At 55.5% G+C, this 21978-nt stretch overlaps 1 protein-coding gene across 1 annotated transcript; it reads right to left on the bottom strand.

The window, feature by feature from the left end:
* Positions 1 to 5016: 5016 nt before the first annotated feature.
* CACNB1 (calcium voltage-gated channel auxiliary subunit beta 1) lies at positions 5017 to 21080 on the bottom strand. Its single transcript, XM_054593608.1, is given in 14 exon segments — positions 5017 to 5478; positions 7099 to 7389; positions 7820 to 7915; positions 10426 to 10577; positions 10727 to 10836; positions 11020 to 11078; positions 11507 to 11587; positions 12718 to 12872; positions 13277 to 13353; positions 13579 to 13715; positions 14299 to 14421; positions 15160 to 15279; positions 18266 to 18352; positions 20816 to 21080. Coding segments are annotated over 14 exon segments (2034 nt in total). The 5' UTR covers positions 20900 to 21080.
* Positions 21081 to 21978: the final 898 nt, after the last annotated feature.

The raw sequence follows: 21978 nt of genomic DNA, 5'->3' as shown, positions 1-21978 counted from the left end.
TCAGGGTGCAGCCCCCATGCAGCTGGGCCAGAGTCGACAAGAATGAGGAGGAGGCATAGGGCAACGGTTGAGCCTTGCCTCAGATAAACATCCTGACCAGAGAAAGACAGAAGAGGGGGGTCCAGTAACAGCCTTGAACCCAATCAGCAGAAAAGAAGCTGCCTAAAGTAGCCTATCGCTAACTGCCACTTCTCGCCCTTGTACCCTGCTTGCTTGCTCCGCTTATGTATAAAAACCCTAGTGCCTTAGCAGCGGCGCGCCCTTCGTAGGTGGAGGGTCTGCCCCTGCGCAGGTAAAAATTTGGCCAAACAATAAAGTGTGTGTGATAAAACTCTGAATTCTGAGCTCTTACTTGCTGGGATCGTAACACCTGCCAAAAAAGCCACCTACTTCTCAAGCCCTGGCCTGGCTCTCCGGCCGAATGGGTCTTCTCTCCACACTGAGACTGCAGGCTGGCATGCTTTTCTCTTCCAATCACCTATGAGCCCTGGAGGAGGCGGTTCACGTCTTGCTCAGCTGTGTATTCCCCTTACCCTCCCCACCTGGTCCAGTGCCTGGCACACAGTAGGAATGTGTTGCTATTGGACTGAAATATAGTGAGTTAAGCTACAGCCTGAGAAGTGGTGTTTGGAATATTAAAAAAAGAAGAAAAAAAAGTGCGAGCACAAGTTGAAGAGAATTGAGAAAAGCTGGGAAGCTTGTGAAGAGAGAAAAACAGTTCTCTAAATACAGGATTTTCATCCCAGCCAGCCTGGTAGCAGAGTTAGAAGGAAGAAGAATTGGCTAGCAGAGCCCATCTGGCTAATTCCATGTCAGCCCTGGGAAAGAAGGAGCTGGGCCTTCGACTGGGCGCAGAAGGGTAGAGAGGCACCAAAGGGTTCCGGGAGGAGCAGCAATGTGTTAAGCACTTTCGCCATCTGTTTCCTGGGTGGGGGGCAGGAACCTCTAAGTGCATGCACCCTGCCCCCTTCACCACCCCCACCATTTAATTGCAGAATTGAAAGTGACATTCTGCTAGCAGGAGCATGCTCAGTAAACAAACAAGAGCTGCCTTCGTGGTGAGGCTGAGTCTGGATCTTGGGGGCATCTCGTTCATTTTTCATTCATTTGACAAATGTGAGTCAGGGGGTAGGAAATATGCCAAGGAGACAAAATCGACCCAGTCTGGGTCCTATAGAGCTTACTGTCTAGTGGGGAGACACATACAGGCACCAAAGCCAAAACCAAACAAACGCCCTGAGAGACAGTGGGTGGGAAGGCCTGATGTAGAAGGGGGCCAAGGCATACTTCTCTGAGGGTGTGATCACTGGAGCTGAGACGAGATTTTTTTTCTAGGGTGCCGGACTGGAACACCCCCTCGCTTCTGGGCTGTGGTGGTCCTAGCCTAGCTCATTTTATTTTCGATTGGTGGAAACCTTCAGCCATAGCTAGGACTGCTGCTCACTCAGGTACAGAACGTACTGCAAAGATAGAAGCAGCAAGTCAGGTAGGGGGTCCCCAGTGCCTCAGTTCCTGAGCCCCTGAGGGGGCTGTGGTAGTAGAACCAGCCCCTCTGGGCCTAGTCCCAGCGACTTTCATGGTTGTTGACATCCTCACATATGGACAACCGCCAATGTGCTGACCGTGTGACGGTTGAGGGCTGTGGTTACCAAGAACCTCTCTCTCCTCTCAATATTTTTAAGCCACCTAGAAATATCCCTGCCTATAAGCTATGGGCAAATGCAATTTCAGGCAGAAGGTACATGGGGAGGAGACAGAAACATATTTAAACACTCACTTCTTCCTCTCCAAGCCCCCTCCTCAGAGAAGCTGGGCCATCTTGGGGCAGGGGAATTAGCCCTAGACTTGGACATCATGGACAAACAAAACTTGAAATCCAAAAGAAGTTCTTGCTCCATGGCCGCGTAACTATGGATGAGTTACTTTTAATCTCCCTGAGCTTTACCTGTAAACTAGAGTTAATAATCCCTGTCCTTGATTCAAAAAGCAGACTCCACACAGGAGGGAGCCCTCTGCTGAGCTCCTGACCAAGCTCCTAGCTGCTTTCTGCTCTTCTCTTGGCTGTCCTCCCGCAGCGCCACAAACCCACCTTGTCCAAAGCTGGACATCGTTCCTGCCTCTAACCTGCTTGCTTTCTATGACCCACACTCACCCCGACACCTCCCTCTCTCTCACAGGCCACCTCCAACTGCTCTCCAAAGCTCCTGATTCTAACATCTAGATGTCTCTGGCAGCCACAGCCTCCCTTCCCATCCCACTGCCGAGGCCGAATGCAGGCCCTTCTCATCTCCCACCTGCTAGAGGGTTTCCGGGCTAGACCCTCCGATCAATGCTCCAAACTGCAACCAAAGCAATCTCGCCATCGCTGCTAACAATCCTTCTGCATACCAACTTCAGGACAAAGCCCAAGCTCCTTAACATGACTCAGGGCCCATGGTGACCTGCTCCTGCTCACTGCCCTCTGACCACCACCTTGGAGCATGTTTCACTAGTGAAGCCCAAGAACATGTTCTGCATGTTACCAAGTTTTCTCTGCTTTGAACGTTTTCCCCATTTCTCTGCTTCTAGTCTCCCCTCAAGCCTTATTTCCTCCGGGAAGCTTCTCCCGGCTTTCCTAGGTTCAGGGACCCAGTGTCCCCCACATCAGACAGTTCATTGTGCTGTCCCGAATTGCCTGTGGCTCCCGTTTAGACTCGTGTCTGGTACATAGTGGGCGCTCAGCAAATGTTGGCTCAGTGAGTACACAAGGGAATGATTGCATTGCAAGGCAGTGCAAAGAGCACTGCATAGGGAGGCAGAGACTGGGCTCCAGCCCCGGCAGTGCTAGCTTTGCCATCAACTCCCTGGGGACCTTGAGCCAGCCACTGGGCCCCTGGGCTGCCCCGTCCCTCTTTCCTTGGGTCTGCTAACCCCGCATCTGCGGGGAGGGGTGGGTCTGGATGTCTGTTGCCCTCTAGACACACACGGACACACCAGGCAGAGGAGCACTCAGGCTGAAGACCAAAGAGCTCTAGCTCTCCAGGCCCACCCCCACCCCCGAGCCAAAAACCAGCAAAGTGGAGAAATGGTTTGTGGGTGCTATGTGAGACAAGACACAGGTGGCAGCAATAACAACCTTCAGAAGTCTGCTTCCTGCCAGCTGACAGTGGCAGGAACTGGCAGTTACCTGCTGATTTTCTTGATCTTTCAGGCTGGGACTGGGGGACTCCCCATTCTCTGTCCCTCCCCCAAGTCAGGGCTGGGAAGGGGGTAGTTGTCCGGGGCTTCAGCGAAGAAAGCCAGAAACCCAGTCCCTCCCTCCCTTAGGTGTTGGGGAGCAGCTGAGGCCGCAGGAGCAGAAAAACAAGCACAAGCCCTTAAGGCACTGTGCCAGCGGGTCTGGATCTCACCCACTGCACAACTCCCATGACACCCCAGTTCCCCACCTCAGCTTCCCATTTTCCCTGACGCTCCTTTTGGGGAGATGGGTTAGGGGCTGAGTGGGGACTAAGATTGACCACACAACTCCTGTCAGGCTCACATGTAACGCATCAGAGAGCCACGAAACAAAGCCCCATCTCTCCCGTGGAGTAAACAACTCCACGCACAGCTTATTTCTGCACACACCCCTTCCAGCCCCCTGCATATCGGTAACTCCCACTTGCCTAGGCTGGCAAGTCTGTAGCGGGAGGGAACAAAGCAGGCTTGGGAGGCTGCTGCAAAGGACAGGATGGCGGTTTTATATGTGGCAAAATACTTCTCCTAGGGGAGTACAGAGGGACAGACAGATGGGGGCACAGGGTACCAGACAGGAGTGGTCTCTTCTAACCAGTAAGTGGAAGCTGCACCCCACCCCCAGGTGGGGGGGTGGGACAACATTGGCACAGGAGGTGGCGAGACAGGCGTGAGGTGCCCATCCCTGAGGCGGGCAGCCGGGCAGGGCCCAGTCCTCGTTGGCACAATCGGCTCTCTCTGGCCCAGCTGGGATGCTGGGGAGGGGCAGGGCTGCTGGGCGATGGGAATGCTAAGCAGAGGAACACTCCAGGTCAGGGGGGCATGAAGGCCTCTCCTGGGGGGAGTGGCATGGACATGGGTAAAGAACAGGATCACAAGAGGCAAATACAGAGCAGCAGCAGCAGCAGCCAAGCCCCCCCAGGGGAGATCTGTGGTCCCAAGGCAACCCCTGGGGTGGTGGTCATTTCTCAGCACCAACCCAAAGGGCCTCTCTCCTGGGATTTCAGGGTGAGAGTGAATGATCAGTTTTTGGTTTCAAAATGAGGCGGACCAGAGTGTTCCGTGGACTCCACACCCAGGTGACGCGGGAATGGAAGGCTCAGACAGAGCCCCTTTTCCGATGGCAGCAGACAAGGGATGTTGTAGGCAAAGCTCATTCCTGGGGCAGGTAAAGGCAGAGGCATGGGGGGGGGGGTAGCAGCATCGCGGGTTGCCCACCCCTCAGGGTTGTCCTGGGCAGGCAGATGGCACTACATCTGATGCCCGTCAGTTTCCACCCAGATCCCTCCCCAAGGGGCTTCCATCCTGGAGCTTCTACCAGGCAATGTTGCCAGAAAGCTGGGGAGAGGGGGCATGACAAGGACACTGGCTCTGGAGTTTGGGAAGATCCTCATAGGAAAGTCTGTGGTCTCCCTCTCCAGGAAAAGCCTCCTACCTTTCCTAAATACTCCAGGTTGGAAAAAGAAAGGGCCACCCCATTTAAATCCCCAAGTAGAAAGAGTTAAGGAAGTGCACCTTTTCTCTGGGAGAACGAGGGGAGACCCCTGAGGTGGGGAAAAGGGGACACTGCAGACAGGCGGCAATCCCCCCATCCATTCACCGCAGGTAGATGAAAACCTACAGCTGGGGTTAAAGGACTCCCAGGAGCTGGTCATCTATCACCAAAGAAACCCCAAACGTTGAGCAAAGGCATCTGAAAGGAGACAGCGCCCCCTGGAGGCCACATACCCCGGGTGGTGAGCCTGCTGTCCCTCCCCTCCTCTGGGCTCAGAGCCCTTCCTCCGACGGCGCGGCCCCTGCCTCTCAGCGGATGTAAACACCCCGCCCCCAGCCCTCCAGCTCATTCTTGTTGCGTCCCAGCACCGGACCCCCGCCCTCCGCGCAGTAGCGGGCCTTATTCCGGCCGCGATTCCGGTTGTCAGTCAGCTCCTCTTCATAGTCTTCCTCGTCCTCCCAGGATCCCTGACGAGCTGGTGGGGTGCCGCCCCCCGCAGGGTCTCCAAGCCCTGGCCCCTCTGAGGGGTCGGTCTCCATGTCCACACATGAGTCTCCCAGCTCCGTGTAGGCAGAGTTTCGGTTGCCAGAGGTGTCGGCATCAAACGTGTCTTGGCGGGACAGTGCCCGCACGGTGCCCACTCGGCCTGGAGGGTGGCTGCTGGGGTAAAGGCCTGGGGGCTGGCCCAGCTCCCCGGGGTACTCGTGCACACTGGCGTGCTCCCCGGTGGCCCGTTCCAGTGACTGGTCCCCGGATGCAAGGTAGGGTCCCTGGTTAGCAGACAGACGACACAAACCATGCAGATCAGGCAGGGGTGAGAGAAACACAACAAAGCAAGGCAGGTTAGTGATGGCACGAAGACACCAGCCTGGCTAAGGGAGCAGGGAGCTGGCTCTAGGGGGTGGAGCCCCACAAAGGGCTCTGGAGCCCAGGCCAGACAGACCTCAGGGCATTCGCTCCTCTGCTGGGACAGGGGCACCCAACCATCCTAAGGCTGAGGAAGTGTTAACTCCCCCAGTAGCCATGGTGCGGAGCCCAGGAAAAATTAGACATCGCTTCCTCAACTCACGTCATTAATGCTGCCTTCGGGTAAATCATCATTAACAGCTCATTAGTATGGCCACTCGTTAGTGGTTGGTTGGGTTAGTCAGTGCCCCAGCTTTCCAAATATACTAAAGGTATTTCAGCTCAAGCTCACTAACCCCAAGCTCTTTCAACCCAAACCGGACCCTATTCAGAGGCTTCTAGAACCCTGCACTTCCCTGCCCCCAAATGGTGGAATTCCTCCTCTGCCCCCAGCAAAACTCAAGAGCAGCAGGAGAGCATGGCTGATGGGTCTCCACTGCCCACAGGAAACGATGAGGTGACCCAACATTGTCAGCACCAAATGCCCCATGAAGGTGACCTGATGGCCACTTCCACCACAGAGGCTGCTGGGTGGGTGCAAAGAGACCTGGGCCCTAGCCCTGCCCCTTTAAGTTATGTAGCCCTAAGCAAATGACTCCCCTGTCTACCTCCTGTTGCCCTGTGGTGGTGTGATGGAGGCCGGAGCAGCAGGTTCCACACTGTTTCCCGGAGATCTGGGGTGCAGTGCGGAGGGCACGGAAGTGCTTCAGGGGCCCCCATGGAGGTGAAGTGGAGGTCAAGCCACTAGCTCCCTCTGAACAGAGCAAGGATGCCTTATTTGTCTACACACTGAGCTTCCACATAAGATTCAGTGAACAAATGGACTCTGTTGCTGAAAACAAATTTGAAAAGCAATGGTCTAGAATGGTTTTCTTCTGGCTCTAATTGAGAACCAAACACTTAATGATCTGTTCTCAGAGGCGGGCCAAGGCTCCTCTGGGGGGAAGGAGAGGCAGGGCAGGGCACCCATAGGAGGGCCCTTCCTGGAATCTGTTTAACTGGGAGAATGGAAGGTTTAGAATCAATCACAGAAGATGCTACATTCCAGGTCTCTTCTGAGGGGCCTCCTGGGGTGACAGTTCTAGGGGAGGGGACAATCTCTTTGGATTTAAAGGATCCTGCTCTATGCGATTCCCTCCTCTGCTGGGTTTACAGTGCTGTGATCACTGCTGGGTCTAGAATGGGGAGGGGTCCAGCGAATGACTCTATCAGTCTTCCCATGTTTTCTTTCTCCCTAGTCACCTGTCTTATAGGGCCCCCCATCAGGCCTCATACCCCCCAAATCACCCAAGCCAGTGGATGTAGTCCTATGGGACTAGGCCCAAGGAGCACCACCAGCCAGTCCCAATCCCATCAAAAACCACAGACACCAGAAGCTGCTGGTCGCCACATTTTTTTTACAAAATAGAGTTCTTTCCTTCCTTCCCCATGTTCCCTGCACTCCAGTTCCAGGCCCTGGGCAGGAGGGGAGATGGGCGGGGCACCTACATGGTGTGCTCCTGCTGCTGGGGCACTGCCCTGGCCTGCTGGGAGGCCTCCAGCCCACCCCAGAAGCTGAGATTTCTCCTGAGTGAGGTGAGCACCTGTACCTGGAGGTTGGAGACAGGGGCAGGGCTGGCAGCCAGGGCCGCAGTAGCCATGGTGCGGTTCAGCAGCGGGTTGGGCGGAGTGCTGCTGGGCGGGTGTGTGGCCTTCCAGTAGGCTTCCAAGTACTCGGCCAAGTGCTCGCAGGCATCCTCCAATTGGTTCTCGTCCAGGATGATGTCAAACATTTCCTGTGGAGGCGGGGTTAGGGGCAGGGCTAGGATGAGCCAGGCATGACCTAAGGGGTGAGGCTGTGGCCTGGGCACAGTGGGTGGAGAGTCAAGGGGTTGAAGGACAAAGTTAAAAAGGGACTTCTGGATGTCCAGAAACAGAGGAGGGCTCTCAGATATGGGCGCTGACAGGACCATAAAAGGTCTTGGCACCCACAGAGTCCAACTCCCTCATTCTAGATTTAAGGTACCCAAGGCTTAGATCCCACACAGAGAAGTGGTATTTCTGGGGCTTGAAGCCAGTCTTTGACGTCTGTCCAACACTCTTTCCTGGAAAACCAGTCTGCACGTATGGAGTCATCCCAAGTGTTCTGGTCACTCTGTCTTACATGCAGACCAGAGGAAACCAGAATCCAAATGTTCCCCCCTTCCCCTGGGTCTCAGCACTCACAGGGGGACACTGCGCCAGCTTCTCCGAGGCCGCTATTTGCACATTGAGGTGTTTGGACTGGGACTTCCCTCGAGACTTGATGAGCCTCTGAAGTACCTGGTTTAGGGGGAGAAGAGGAGCTAGAGGGACCCGTGTAACACACCAAGTCGGAAAGGCAGGTCCTGGTCGAAGCCGGTGTCAGGGCCGGAGGATGTTCGATGACTTCCATCTCTGGCCGCCTCTTCAGAAATCACCTCTCCAGCTCTGTATCCGTCCTATACAACGCTCCGGCTCTCTCCTGGGTCTTATACCAGCCTGTTCTGGAAAGTTCTCCTTGCAGTGGCCGTATGGAGGGCATTCAGCCCAGCCCCTCTAACCTCCTTCACAGGCTTCATTGTCCAGGCCAACTTCCTTTCCACGCTAACAACAGCCATGCTTCATGGGGCACTTGCTATATGCTGGCACTGTTTGGTACTTTGTAGATGGTCAATTCATTTAGTGCCAACAATAATCCCATTAGGTGAACACTATTATTATTCTCACTCAATAACAACAATAACAACATCCAAAACACGACCTTAATTAAGTAATCGAAGTTAACATCACCCACATTACATGCCTCCTGATGCATTTCACTCAGGACGACACATTGCTTCGGTGATGTTCCAACCCAAATTGCAAAACCTAAATCTAGCCATGAGGAAAACATCATACAAACGCACACTGAGGAACATTCTACAAAATCAGTGATCTCTACTCTTCAAAAATGTCAGTGTCATGAAATCCAAGAAAGGTTGAAGACTGTTCTAGCTTAAAGAATGCTAACGAGATATGAAAGCTAAATGCAACACATGATCCTGGCTTAAGGGAGGAATTGCCATAAAGGGCATTATTGGGACAATTGGTGAAAACTGAAGAAGGACTGTATTTTATTTTATGTTATTTTATTTTTTTAAAGATTTTATTTATGTTTTACATAGAAAGGAAGGGAGAAACATCGATGTGCAAAAGAAACATCGATTGGCTGCATCTTACACGCCCCCAGCTGGAGGCCTGGCCCGCAGCCCAGGCATGTGCCTGGCTGAGCCAGCAGAGGGTGGAATCAGAAGGGTTAGTTTTGGTTTGTGGGATGATGATCAGCCCACTGAGCCACATCAGTCAGACCAAGACGGACTGTATTTTAGATAACGCTTCTTGAATTTGACAATGTCTTTGACAATGTGTGAGTGATGTTTTTCTCACACATCAATGTTTCTCTCCCTTTCTCTCTCTCTTCCCTTCTCTCTAAAAATAAATAAAATCTTTTTTAAAAAATTAGTAAAACTGAGTAAAGGATATTCAAAGGATGAGAGTTCTTTCAACTATTCTTGCAACTCTTCTAAAATAACAATCTTAAAAAAAATAGATACAGCGCTTAGCAAGTACCAGCCACTTTACATGACTACTGCATTTACTTGATCTTTACAACTGCCATTTGAGTATCTGTTTTACAGATGAGGAAACTGAGGCACAGAGATGTTAGGTGCTTGCCAAAGGAGCACAGAGCTGGTAAGTGGCAGCACCGGGACATCAACCCAGGCAGTCTGGACTTTCAAAGAGTCCCCACCATTAACCTCAGTCAGTGCTCATCCATGGGGAAAACGGACCTACTGTTGCTTTCTAGCTCACCAACTGTTTTTGCATCTACTATCATGTGATTTTTTTTCAACCACCCCAGGAGGTACTTAGATCCTATCATCCCCTTTATGATCATTAGAAACTTAGGACTCAGAAGGATTAAGGTTAAGTAACTGAGTGCTCAGCTCACAGGGTGCTATCATGAGGTAGTAACAGTTACCACCCCTGGTTGCCATTATGAACTCTGGGCTCTTTTACATCATTACCTCAAACCCTCTCAACAATGATGCCGGGAGGGAGCATTATCTCCATTCTATAGGAGAAGCAATTGAGCTGTTAGCAACCAAAAAACCAACAAAATCTAATTAATAAGCCAACCGGAGCTAGGATTTGAACCCCGTGCTGTCTTCTAACTTCAAATCCTTTACCTACACTTGCGCTCCGTGTTTTCCAAACCCCAGCTTCTTCACCCACACCCGCCCTCTATGGTCCTCCCCCATTAATACCGAGGAAGGAAAACTAATGGAGCCGCAGTATGACAAAGAAGTCAGTCAGCCTTCCTACCGATTTCATCTCTATCAAGGTCCCCATGAGGACAATGCAGCAAAAAGGGCTGAAATCAAAAGACAGGAAAGATATCCCAATTGTCAGGTAGCTGGGTGACAACAAGCACAGAATTCTTTTAGTTTTCCGGACCAAGGATGGGAGGTCAACCAGAGTGGAGACAGGGGCCTGGCCTACATGACCCTAATATTAATACTTCTATTAATATTTATATAATATTAATAGCTAATACATGATGAGGTACATTATTCCAGACCCTCTGCTAAGTACAAGGTATTCAGATTGGGCTGAATCTTTGCAATGTCCATATGATGGAGTTTTACAGCAAAGGAAAGTAAAGCTGGGGTGATTGAGTCATATAATTAGTAAGCAGTAGCTGGGATGTAAATAGGCAGCCAGACTCCCGAGCGCCCCTGTCCCCGCCAGGGTCAGGCTCCTGCACCCACCTTGGGAGAGGTGATCTTGATGTAAACAATGATGGGGGCCAGTGAGGTCTTAGAGAGCTGGGCGGGGTGGTTGATGGTGTCGGCATCCAGAGCAACCAACTGAAGAGTCCGGGCCAGCTCGAAGATTCGCTCAATCTCGCTCTGAACCTCAGCTGAGGAAACATGGAGTGATGGAGAAGGGGGAATGCAAGGGAGCCCCCCATCAAGGCAGGGGGCGGACAGAACACTTCTGAGGGTGCCCCCTCACCTCCCACCCCTCCCAAGTCTGGCCCCAGAGAGGGCGATTGAGGGGTGGGCTCACCCAGGCTGGAGCGTGTGTTGGAGCGTTCAATGATGATGTGTTTGCTGGGGTTGTTGAGGACCGAGCGTTTGGCCAGGGAAATGTCCGCTGTCACACGGGTGATGGAGATCCTGGGGGTAAGGCAAACGGGGCCGGGGGTCAGGTGGGCTGGCGTGCCCTGCCCGTTCCCCTGGCTCCAGTCCTACCCTCTATCCTTCTGTCCGAGAGTCCCAAAATTATCATCCAAGCCGTCCCGCCCCTCAGCAGCAGCAGAGGACCGCAATGGGCGTGGGGAGCTGGCTCCCAGGCCTTACCTGCCATCAAACCGGTGCTTCAAGAAGTCAAATAAAGCTTTCTGCATCATGTCTGTAACCTGAGGGTGGGCAGCGGGGTAGGGGCAGAGGTCAGACTTTTGAAGCCACTCAGCAAGGGTGGGCTGCTGGGCATTTGCACCCTCCCATTCCATTCTCTTCATAAATCCCAGAGATGAATGGGATCTTGGGGCTGGGGGATCCTTCTGAGTCTAAGGAGCTTCCAATGAGCTCTCAGAATCCAAAAGTCCTTCTAGGTGGTACCTCTGGAAGACTCCTCTGGGGATTTTTGAGGGAGGAAATGGATCTTTTGAGTGGGTCTCCCTGTGGGTTGGGTCCCTCTGGGAAACTTCTGTAAAGGTGTGAAGCTCTCTGGCGAGGATACCCAGGAACGTGGGCCCTTCAAAGGACTCTCTCTGCTGTCTGAACCTTTGGAGTCTCAGTGGAGGCCGGGGCCCCTCTGGGTGCACTCTCCTCTATGGGCTCCTACCTCATAGCCCTTGAGCGACGGTCCCACCAGGATGATGGGCCTCATGGAAGGCACCACGTCATAGGGGGGCACATGCTCTGTCTGGAGGGGAAGCAGGGAGGGGAAACCCCAGAGTGGAGATGGCATTAGCCCCTCTCCCCCAGCCTCCAGGCTTCCCCATGCATCCTTTCCTCCCCCTGGCCCCAGAGCCCAGATGTGGGGATCAGGGTGAGGGTGGGGAGGAATGGCCAGGGAGAACCAGGAAGAGGTGGGGGAAATGGGGCAGATATGGGAATGGGTGTTAGAAGGTCTCCCTAGCTCATCCCAGGGGGTGGGGAGGGGGACACAGAAAGCTGTGATACTCACCGACTTCTGCTTCTGTTTGGCTGGGTCCAGAGATTGCCAAGAGGGGGGAGGGAGGGAGAGAAGGGAGGGCACCCAGGCAGGGGCAGAGGGCAAGGAAGGAACCAGGACAAGAGAGGGAGGGAGAGCGGGCAGACGAGGAGAGATAACAGGGCATGCGTGTTAGTGACAGACAGAGCCAGAGAGAGGGGACGGGACCCCATGCCGGGGGAACCAGAGATGGCCCTGGATCAGGGCTGGGAGTGGGACTGTCAGTCAGTCCAGCGGACTTGGGAATATTCAGACACACCAAGGCCCCCTTTCTGGGTCTTGGAAGAGAGCCGGGAAGGGTGACAGCACCTAATTTGGTCCCTACCTCTTGCCCCCAGTACCAGGCGCCAACCTGCCCATTTTAACAGTTCCCTTAACTGTCCTGCTCGGTAGCCAATAGACCCTCACACGCCCACCCTAGACCCATGGAGTTCGAAAAGGGCAAAGAATGGTCACCGTTCCACTCCCCCCTTCACATTCGGGAGTGGGGGGCAAACGTGGAATATCCCACTGTAATGAGGGGAAAAGTCAGGTTTCATCACCACCAGAGTCTACTTCCAGTGGGAGAGCAGGGGGGTGGGCTGAGGGGGGAGCGGGGAAGCCTTCCAAGAGAAGGGGTGCTTCCATTGCAAGAACCATCCCTTCCTGCGGAGCGGGCCAGGGTAGGGTTGTGTGGAGACAGATGTGCCTGCTCTCTGTGCCATCCCATCCCTCCCACCTCCTTGGCAGATGCCCACAGAACCAGGCTGCCACCGAATCTGAGTCTATTCCAGCCCCCTCCCCTGCCTAGACCTGGGTCCTGACCCCCTCCCCTCTTATAAGAGCCCAGCAAGAATTACCTTCTTAAAGAAGGGGATGCGCTTGCCATGGGGTGGCGGAGTGGTAACACTGCTAACACTAGTCTTGGCAGAGCCGCCATGCTCCCCGAGCTCTGCCTCCTCGTCCTCTAACTCTAGGGGGTCTAGTTCGAACGCTAAGTTAGTCATTTCATTACCTGGACCGGAGAGTCAGGAGAGAGGGAGGAGGGAGGCGAGGTGGGGAGGAGTGAGATGGACATGGAGACACAAATACAGACCGCAGGGGTGGGATGGGGAGAAAAGAAAGAAGAAGAGGTGAATGGAACAGGGCTGGGAGAAATGAACGGGGGGCGGGGGGAGGGGAGTCAGGCAGAGAGATGGAGCTACCACAGAAATGGGAGAGGAGAGACGTGAGAGGATGGGCGCTGATGGGCCCAGCTTGTGGGGTGTCCTGCTCTTCGTGGAGAGGGGGCCCCTGGATGTGTGTGGATGACTCAGGACTGGGGTGCCCACTACTGCAGGGGAAGGAGGGGAAAGGCAGTGGGGGGGCCACCCCGCCCAGGAGTTTCCCCTGACTCCCAGGGGAGGCAGCAGCTCTTACCACTGGCAGGGGGTGTGGGGCGGCGGGTGCCAGTCACCACATCTCCCAAACTGGAGCTGGAGTTGTCACCTGATTTGCTGTGTGGGCAGAGAAAAATGGAGCTGTGAGCAAAGGGGTGGGTGTGAGGGTGGGGGAACCTTGCTCTCTCACACGCTGCCCTGCCCCCATGATTCCCCAGCCACACTGGTGATGTCACAGGCAGCTCTGTGCCCTCGGGGCAATGGTAACCCTTGAGGCCTAGTCCCGGCTGGACGGCCTCTCCCTCTCCCCGGGTTGGCGGTGCCCCACCCCCAGCCAGACACCTGGAGCTGAGGCGGTTCTGGCGCAGCTTCTGTTCCTGCAGCAGACGCAGGCTGTCCAGTTTGACAGGGCTGGGGATGAAGCCAACCTCACAGCCCTCCTTCACCAGTCGCCCGATCCACCAGTCATTATTGTATTTCTGCAAACAGCGGCAGGTGGGGTGGGAGAGACCAAGAGGGAGATTGGAGGGGCGAGCCAGCAGCCATCCTGCAGGGGAGACCACCCCTGGTCTTGCCTACCCTGCCCAGGGGTGGCACCCTCAAAGAGTCCCATCCCCGGCTCCAGCCTCTGAGTACAGCCCCAATTTTCAGGACAACTCCAGGACCAGCATCCTCTGCAGCCACGATCACTGCCGCCCCCCCCCCCGCAGGACATCCCTGTTCTGAGAGTCCTTCCTCCCTACACGTGTGCGCCGCGCCCTGCCCTGGGAAGGAAGGGAGAGAAGTAACCGCTGACACCTACACGTGTCTGGCAAACTGCCACTCCACTCACAGGCCTGATCACAAACCCGCCCAACAACTTTGTGACCCAGGCATCGCCATCCCATTTTACCAATGAAAAACTAGAGGCTCAGAGAAGTGGAGAGACTTGTCTAAGGAAGCACAGCACGTTCAGCCCAGCTCGGCATGACTCAGAATTCTTTCTCCGCTGCAGTTCCAGAGGCTCCCTCTCCTGGCACCCACTACCCTGCCCTCCCTCCAGATGCCTAGTGCTCTCTCCACCTCTTTGATGTGCAGGAAGTCCTTGGGCTCGAAGGTGATGGCCATTCCCTGCACAGGCACCTCATCCCCCGGAGACGGGTTGTAGCCGACATTCGTCCGAACAGCAAACGCCACCGGCTTGGTCTAGAGGAGGCGCACAGGGAGGATGACAACCAGACGGTTAAACCATAATGTAATGTATGACTTCTTGACTACGGTGGTGATTATGTAGAATGTCCTCTATAAGCTGTTTATTAAAAGGCATACTGAATGGTTTATGTAATTTTTTAATATTTATGTTAAATTTACAATAAAAAAGCAAAAAAAAAAAGAGAACTCAGCCTTCTCAGGGTGGAGGGAGCAGTGGGGAATAATAGGTATTAGGAGGGGGTGAGCCCAGAATGACACCCAGAAAGAATCATCATTGTCGTCATCATCATCATCTACTATTTAGTGTGCCAGATACCGTGTGACATATTTCACATGCGTTTATTTATCTCAGAAATCCTAGGAAGTATTATTATCTTCATTGTAATCAATGAGGAGACTAAATTTCAGAAAGGTTAAGCGACTTGCCTAAGATCACACAGCTAGTAAGAGCAGCCCAGAAATTCTGACTCCAGAAAGAAGTATGAGTTTTCAGCGCTTCTCAAGCTCCTATTATGTGTGGAAATAGTATTTGCCACTTATTATACTGCATAAGGAGACAAGTGTTACAGCCCACATTTTACAGGTGAAAGACAAAGGCACGATCACACGGAGGCCCAGAGGTACACCAGCTGAAGTGACTGGGCCCAAACCGGACCCCAGGTCTGTCCCGGCTGTCTCTGAGGCCCTGGGGTGGCTGAAGTAGGACAGCACAGTCCCTCCCTTCTTCCTCACCTTGGCTTTCTCAAGCTGGGCTAATGCCTGGCGCTCTGCCTCCTTCCTTAAGGCTTCCCGGTCCTCTTCCAGAGACACGTCAGAGTCCGACGGGCGGCTGGTGTAGGACTCTGCTGAGCCCTGCAAACAGACAGGGCCGGCTCAGGGCCAGCTCAGGGCCGACACCGCCTCCCCAAGTTCCGGGGCCTCGGAAGGCATGGAGGTGCCGCCCATCACAGAGGCCTCAAGCCCCGGGCAGCCCAGCATGACGTCCCAAGGCCTAGGAGGAGATGGCATTAGATGGGAGGTTTGCAGGCCCACAGGAAGACATGGCCCTAGGAAGGGTGAGAGCAGCAAGCCAGGGGTTAAGGCAGGTCCAAGGACAGCTGCTTGGGGCCCAGGGAGGGAAGGGAATCTGATAGGGGCAAAGCACAGGAGAGGAGTGCCAGGGGACGAATCTCCCCTCCCTGCTCCTCATTCTCTCCCCTGCCCCCAGCACCAGCTGAGAAAGACTCAGCAGAAGCCAGTGGGTCCTTCCAGGGACTGTGGCCACCAGCGTAGGTCTGAGCTTTCTGCACTGTTGGCAGCAGGCAGCCTGCTTGGCACGATGGGGCCACCAAAAATTCTGCTATCTTGTGCTCAAGGGTGAGGGAAGACTGAATCCTACCACCCCTAGCAGAATCAAGGGAGCCCCAACCTTCAGAATTTCGTAAGATATAAGACAGTCCAATCCTCCTGAGGTGGTGCAGGCAGAAGAGGCAAGTTAAGAGTAGAGCACAGGGCGGGCCTTTCCCTAATGCTCGGGCTGCAGCTGCCAGGGTTAAGGCCGGCTCAGAGGTAAGGGTGTGCCAGGACGCTGGTTTTGACCACACTGACCGTCCCAGAGCACAACTTCCTCCGTGATGCAGGCATGTGTGTAAGGCACATGTAGCCTGTCCAGACCCGCAATGTGAATGACCGTGCTTACTCATGGGTGTGCTTGGATGTGCCACTTCAAGTCTGTCTAGGAGGGTGTGTTCTACACTATGTGCTGGATGTCGTGACTGAATGCAGACAGGTACACATGAGGCCACACAGGGGAGCGCCCTAGGTGTCGGTGTCCCTGCGGGCGCGCAGCACGTAAGGGCAGGAGCCAGGAAGTGCGGATTTTTGTGACTGTGCTGCAGTGCTGTTGCTTCAGGGGTGGGAGGTGATGTGGGGAAAGAACCGGACAGCAGAGATGTGGGAGTGTTTTCCTGAGGGCGAAAAAGGGTCACTTGGCCAGAAATGCCCATTAGCTTGGTATGGAGGGGACCTGAGAAAAAGAGAAGACAACCCGCCTCCCCCAGAGGGCCCTGGTCATTAGCTAGCGCAATCGTCCATCCTTTCTCCAGCCAAAGTGTGAAAATGGGAGACTCGGGAGGGGAAAGGTTGGTGGTGGGGGTGAAGTCACTAATAGGAACTGGAAACAGACAGAAAGGAAGGAGAGTGGAAATCTGCTCAACTACCACTCTCCACCCCTCCTGACGGAAGCACCCAGAGTCACGGAGACAGATGCACAGAGAGCCAGAGAAACAGACCCAGCGACAGAGAGACAGAGAGGCACTTACCGACCCAACATGCATGTGCACGCACACACGCACACGCACGCACAGACATAGCAGGAATGGCGGGAGACAGGGAAACTGGGAGGAGGCAAAGAGACAGGCTGGAGTGAAGCCCCCTCACAAGCTTTCTTGAGGGGCTGCTCCCACCTCCCCCCATCCCCAGCTCACCACCACGGGGGTCCGGCTGGGCACCTCCATCACAGCGCCCTCACAGCCTGGCCCTGCTGGCCTAGGAGGTGGCCCAAACTGCCCGTTCCCCCAGGGGGCTCAGGTTACAAGCAGAGTTGCTACATATGCAAACTGCGAGGGTATATTTAGCTCAGAGATGTAGCAAGGACTGCCCCCCCACTCCCCGCCACCTACTGGGGGTCAGAGCTAGGGAGCTGAGAAGTAAAAAGGGTAGAGGCTGGGGTCTGCCACCCTGGGTTGCCAAACACCAAGGCCTTTTTTCTGTCCAGAGGGGTTACAGTGAGAGCCCAGCATCATTTTTCCTAGGCCCGGCCATGGCCTAGTCCTGCAACAGGAGGAGTGAGGGAGAGGCTGGAGAAAGGACTTCCCCTTTGTGTACTTAGGAGATGCTGGGGTGAAGGGTCGCTTTGCTGGGCTCATATGTGCCAAGTGCTGTGGAAAGAGCAATCAAAGAGAGGGGCCTCACTCCCCTCTGGGGTGGATCTGCCTGGTGCCATCCCCTCTCCTCTGGCCCAAGGGGGGCTTGACCTCCATAGGACCCATCCTCCCTACTATCCTCTACCCTCATGTGCTTTGCCCATTTCTTCTTCAACGTACTCCTCTCCCTTGTCTGATCCCAAGCCCCTCTCGCCTTTTTTGGGTACCAGGCTTTGTTGAGATGCTCCGTAGTCATAGCAACCACATGCTTCTCCCTGAGCCTGAGATGGCCTGAGGTTGAGAATTAGAACAGAGATGAGAAAGGCATCTTCCTGGCTGAGCACAGATCACACCCAAAAGCTATTCAGTGACCCTGCCTTTGGTGAGGGGTGCTGGGCTAAAGTCCTTTCAAAAATCAATGTCCTCCTGCTAAACCCCCACCTCCCTTAATACCTTTTCTCTCTACATAAAGAACAGTCATATCTGAATGCAAGGAGGATATTTCCCTGACCCATACCTAACCAGGGCTCAGGGACTTAAGTGTCCCGGCTCCTCATTTCTTAGGACTTGGCTAGACCCCTTGCTGTCACAGATCCGGGGGAGGACATGGAAGCAGACAGCCGGCAGGGGGAGTGGGTGACAGCCCGAAGCAAGCTAGAAGGAGGCAGGCCAGGCTGTCCCTGAATGAGATGACGCAGGCCGGCAACAGGGGCTGGAGCCTGGTGCTGGGGGCGGGGCTGGGCGGGGGCTGAGGGAGTGGGTGCAGCTGACAGTATACGCAGGGGAGGTCATGGGGTGTCAGTGTAATGGGTGGTTCCAGGCAGGAGACAAATGACACGGGGGAGGGTGTCTGGAGAAAGCCTCAGACCCAGCTCACCAATGCTGGGCTCCACCAACCAGCCACCACCCTCCTCGCAGCCCAGCCTCCCTATTACCTGGCGGACAAAACTGTTGGATGTGGTGTCTGAGGACGTGCTTCCATCTGACCTTTTGAACCGGCCTTTCCTCTTGCTGTATTTGCCCTAGAGAAGCCAGAAAGGGACAAGAGTGGAATCAGAAAGGCCGCTTGCCAACCCTCACCCCATCCGGCCCAGAGCTACAACTAAGCCTTGGAAATATCATTCCCTGATCTGAACAGCACCCCCATCTTCTTCCTGAGATGGTACAGCCCGAGGGAGAGGAAGGGCCCAGACCACAGTCATGAGGTGCAGGACAGTGCAAGAGAGCCCTAGGAAGCACACATAGAAACCCCCAAACCAAGCCAGAGAGGCTGGAAGGGGGAAGGGCTGAGTAGCTGGAGGCTCATTAGGCAACAAAGCTAATTAAGATGCTGGGCAGGCTGCAGAAGCCTCGAGGGAAGGGAGAGGCTGCCTGCAGTGCTGGGGGGTGGGGGGGTTGGTTAAAGAGACCTGGGGAAAGTCCTCCTGCTTCTCCCCTTGAGCTGGAGCGGAGGGTGGCTGAGTGTGCCTGTGGCCCCTAGAGAGAAGAGGAATTGCCAACTGCCAAAGAGCCCAGCTTGGCTTTTCTTGTGCCCAACTCTTGCTTTTCCTTTTTCGCAGCGTGGGGAGGGGAGTGGCAGGTCTCAGCTCCTGGAGACCCAAAACTAGACTTCCCAGGAGAGGGTGAGGGGCGTGAAAAGGTGTTTGGAACGTAGACATCGAACCGCAGCCTGCTACCACCCTGGAGTAGATTTAGCTCAGCACCCCGCCCGCGCAGGACTCCTTCTCAGGCCTCTCCTCACAGGCACAGCGTCACACCTCCGCAAGGGGGCAAAAGGGATCAAGCCTCCACCCACTAACCCCCAGCTGCCACTGCCTACATCCTGTCCCCAAGGTACCCACCAGGCTGCATCAATCCAAATGCCCCCTGGCCCTGCCCCAAGAGGAGCCTAGGACACAGGCCCCACAAATCCCTGGGGTAGGCTGGCTCCGTCTCCCCCGCTAGGCTCCTGACTTGGCTGGAGTGGACACTGCCTGATCACTCAAGCAGCCACACATCAGGACTGCCAGGCCTCCTGCAACGGGGGCTGCTTCTTCACCCTCCTCAACTCACATACACACTTTGGCCCCAGGCCAGTCCAGAGCAGAGGGTGATGACCGGGGGGTTCAGGCCCTCCAGCCCCTGCCCCCAGCCTGCATCCTCTTCTTTACCGAAGAAGGCAGATAAGCCATGACCAGACTAGGATCTCTAGCTTCTTGGGCCTGAGTACAAAAAGGAGGATGGATAGATGGGAGAGAAGGGCACCTGGGAACCCCTGGATCCTCCCTCCCATCCCCCTCTTCAAACCAGGTATGTACCAACCTCTAGGACTGAGGATCTCTACAAACTTAAGAGGACCCCCCAGTAAACCCCACACTCTTTCACACCACCACTAACACCACCCCACGCTGGGAAAAGGGAGTGGCACCCAGAGGGACAAGGGACAGCTGAAAGAAAGGCCCCAGTCAGCTGCCTCCCAGACTCCAAGGGGCCTGGGATGGAGAAGGGAGGTATTTTTAGGTCTGACCTGACCCCCGCGCCACACACACACACACACACACACACACACCCATCAACCACTTATCATGGCTGTTACAGTTGCTCCAAGCTGGCCACAGCAAGAAAAGAGTTAATGCTATCCTAGCCTTGGGATACTGCCATATTAGAGAAGGCCATGTCCCAGAGAAATCCCCTGCACGATACAACCACGCCACCTTGTTGGTCACTCCAGGGGCAACCACCACACCCAAGAATGCCCCTTCCTCGGAGGAACCCGTGGGCACAGGAAAAGTGTGGCCGGGGGTGGGGCAGCGACCTCCTCCCCCAGGTAACTCAGCTTCTTCCCCTCCAGGACAGTGAGTTGGAATCCTTCCAACTTTCCAAACTTTGGAGGCATTTTTCCGGGGCTGAGGGTAGGGGGGAGGATTGGCAGGGAGAGATAACGTGGGTGTTGGGAGAGAAAAGCTGGTCCAATATAGGGGTGTAGCTGACGTGGCTGGAATGGGGGCCTGGCCCCTTCCCCACCCTCGAGGGCCACTGTCTGCGGCTCCGAAGGCCTGCTGGCGCCGCCCTCTGACTATCGCCTCGGCCATCTCTCAGAGCCACCCCCGCCCCACCCACCCCCGCCCAGCGCCCAAGAGCGTGTTCTGCGTCGCCCCCACTGCCTGAGCTTGCTCTCTAGCCTCCCTCAACCCCGGGATCCCCCCGCCAACACCTCCGCTTCTCAACCCTCTGGAGCCGGTACCCGAACAGCAGGGACCCTGATCGCGGGAGAGACAAGGCGAGGGTGACAGGCGGCCCAACCGTCCCCTCCGGCTCCGCAAAACCGCAGCCCAATTCCGGGCCAGGCGCCCATCAATCATTAACCCGCAGGGCCGGGGTCTTTCAGGCGCCCCTCTCCCCTCTGCGCCGAGCACATAACCCCTTCCTCCCCAGCGCCCCTCGAGCCGACCCCACAAGGTCCGCGGGAAGGGACCCCTTCCCTCCGCCCGGCCACCACGCCTCACCTGTGGGCTGGGGTCGAAGACCTCCATGGGAATTTCCTGGGAGGGTGGGTAAGGGCCCCGGGACATGCTGGTCTTCTGGACCATGGAGAGGAGTCTCCCCTTCGGCCGCCGGCCCGGCCCAGCCGGGCGCTCTCAGCGCATGAGACAGGCCGTCGGAACCGAGAACGGCGCAGCGCAGCCGGCACCCGATTCAGCCTCCCGGTCCGGCGAGCGGTTGCCTTCTCCCTGCCTTCCCTCCCTCCTCCCGCTCTCTCCTCTGCCTTCGCTGCCGCCGCCGCCTCCTACTCCGCCCCTGAAGGCTCAGCATCTCCCCCCGCCCGCTCCGCTTCCCCCCCGCCCCTCCTCCCTCGCTCTGCCCGCCCCGGCCCCGCCCCTCGCAGCCCCTCCGCGGGCTCGGCACAGACAGACAATGGAGGGGCGGCGGGAAGGAAGGGATCCTTTCCTGGCCCGGGAGGTGGGCGTGCGCTGGCCTCCGACTGGCTTGGGGTGAGGGCGGCCCACTCCGCGGCGATGAGGGGGTAAAAACTCTCCTGGGGGGGGGATGGGGGCGGTTTACCATGGGGTGCCAAACGCTGATGGTGGTGTAACGTGGATTAGCATGGCTGGCACCGCGCCCCACTTCCAAACCTCCCTTCCTAGCTGGTCTCCTCATTCACCTCCGGCTTGGGCCACCAGAACTTCCCAACCCGGTTACCCCGGGACCCGGCTTTAACTCCTTTCTAACCTGGGTAGGCTCAGGTCGCCTTGAACCAAACAGAAAGGGTTTAACTCCCTTCTAACATGGTACCGGCTGCGGGAAGGCTGAGGCTGGGGTGGGGAAGAGTGTCCACAGTGAGTCCCAACATAGAGAGCAACAAGAAATCTCAGGGACCCAGGAGTCCTTGTGTCCTAGTCGCTGTTATCCCCAGGCCCTTCCAAAAGGCCAGGATGGGGCTGGGTGAGGTCCATGTATCTTGGAAGACAGTAGAGAGAGGAGGAAGACGCGGAACTGAGATGAGAGACTGGCTAAAATCAGATCTAATGATCTTTAACCTAGAATTACTCCACTTCTATCCTTATTAGGTGGCAAATATCCAAGGCCTGGATCCCACTTACCATGATCTCTGGAGAGAAAGAAGTAGGAGATTCCGGCAAGAGACCTTAGTGCCAATTTGGCTCAGACT

The sequence above is a fragment of the Pteronotus mesoamericanus genome, unplaced genomic scaffold (genome assembly GCF_021234165.1).
Source record: "Pteronotus mesoamericanus isolate MK-2021 breed Mesoamerican mustached bat unplaced genomic scaffold, CSHL_Meso_final scaffold_476, whole genome shotgun sequence".
NCBI classification, from domain to species: Eukaryota; Metazoa; Chordata; class Mammalia; order Chiroptera; family Mormoopidae; genus Pteronotus; species Pteronotus mesoamericanus.
This window is presented reverse-complemented; position numbering and strand designations above follow the sequence as displayed.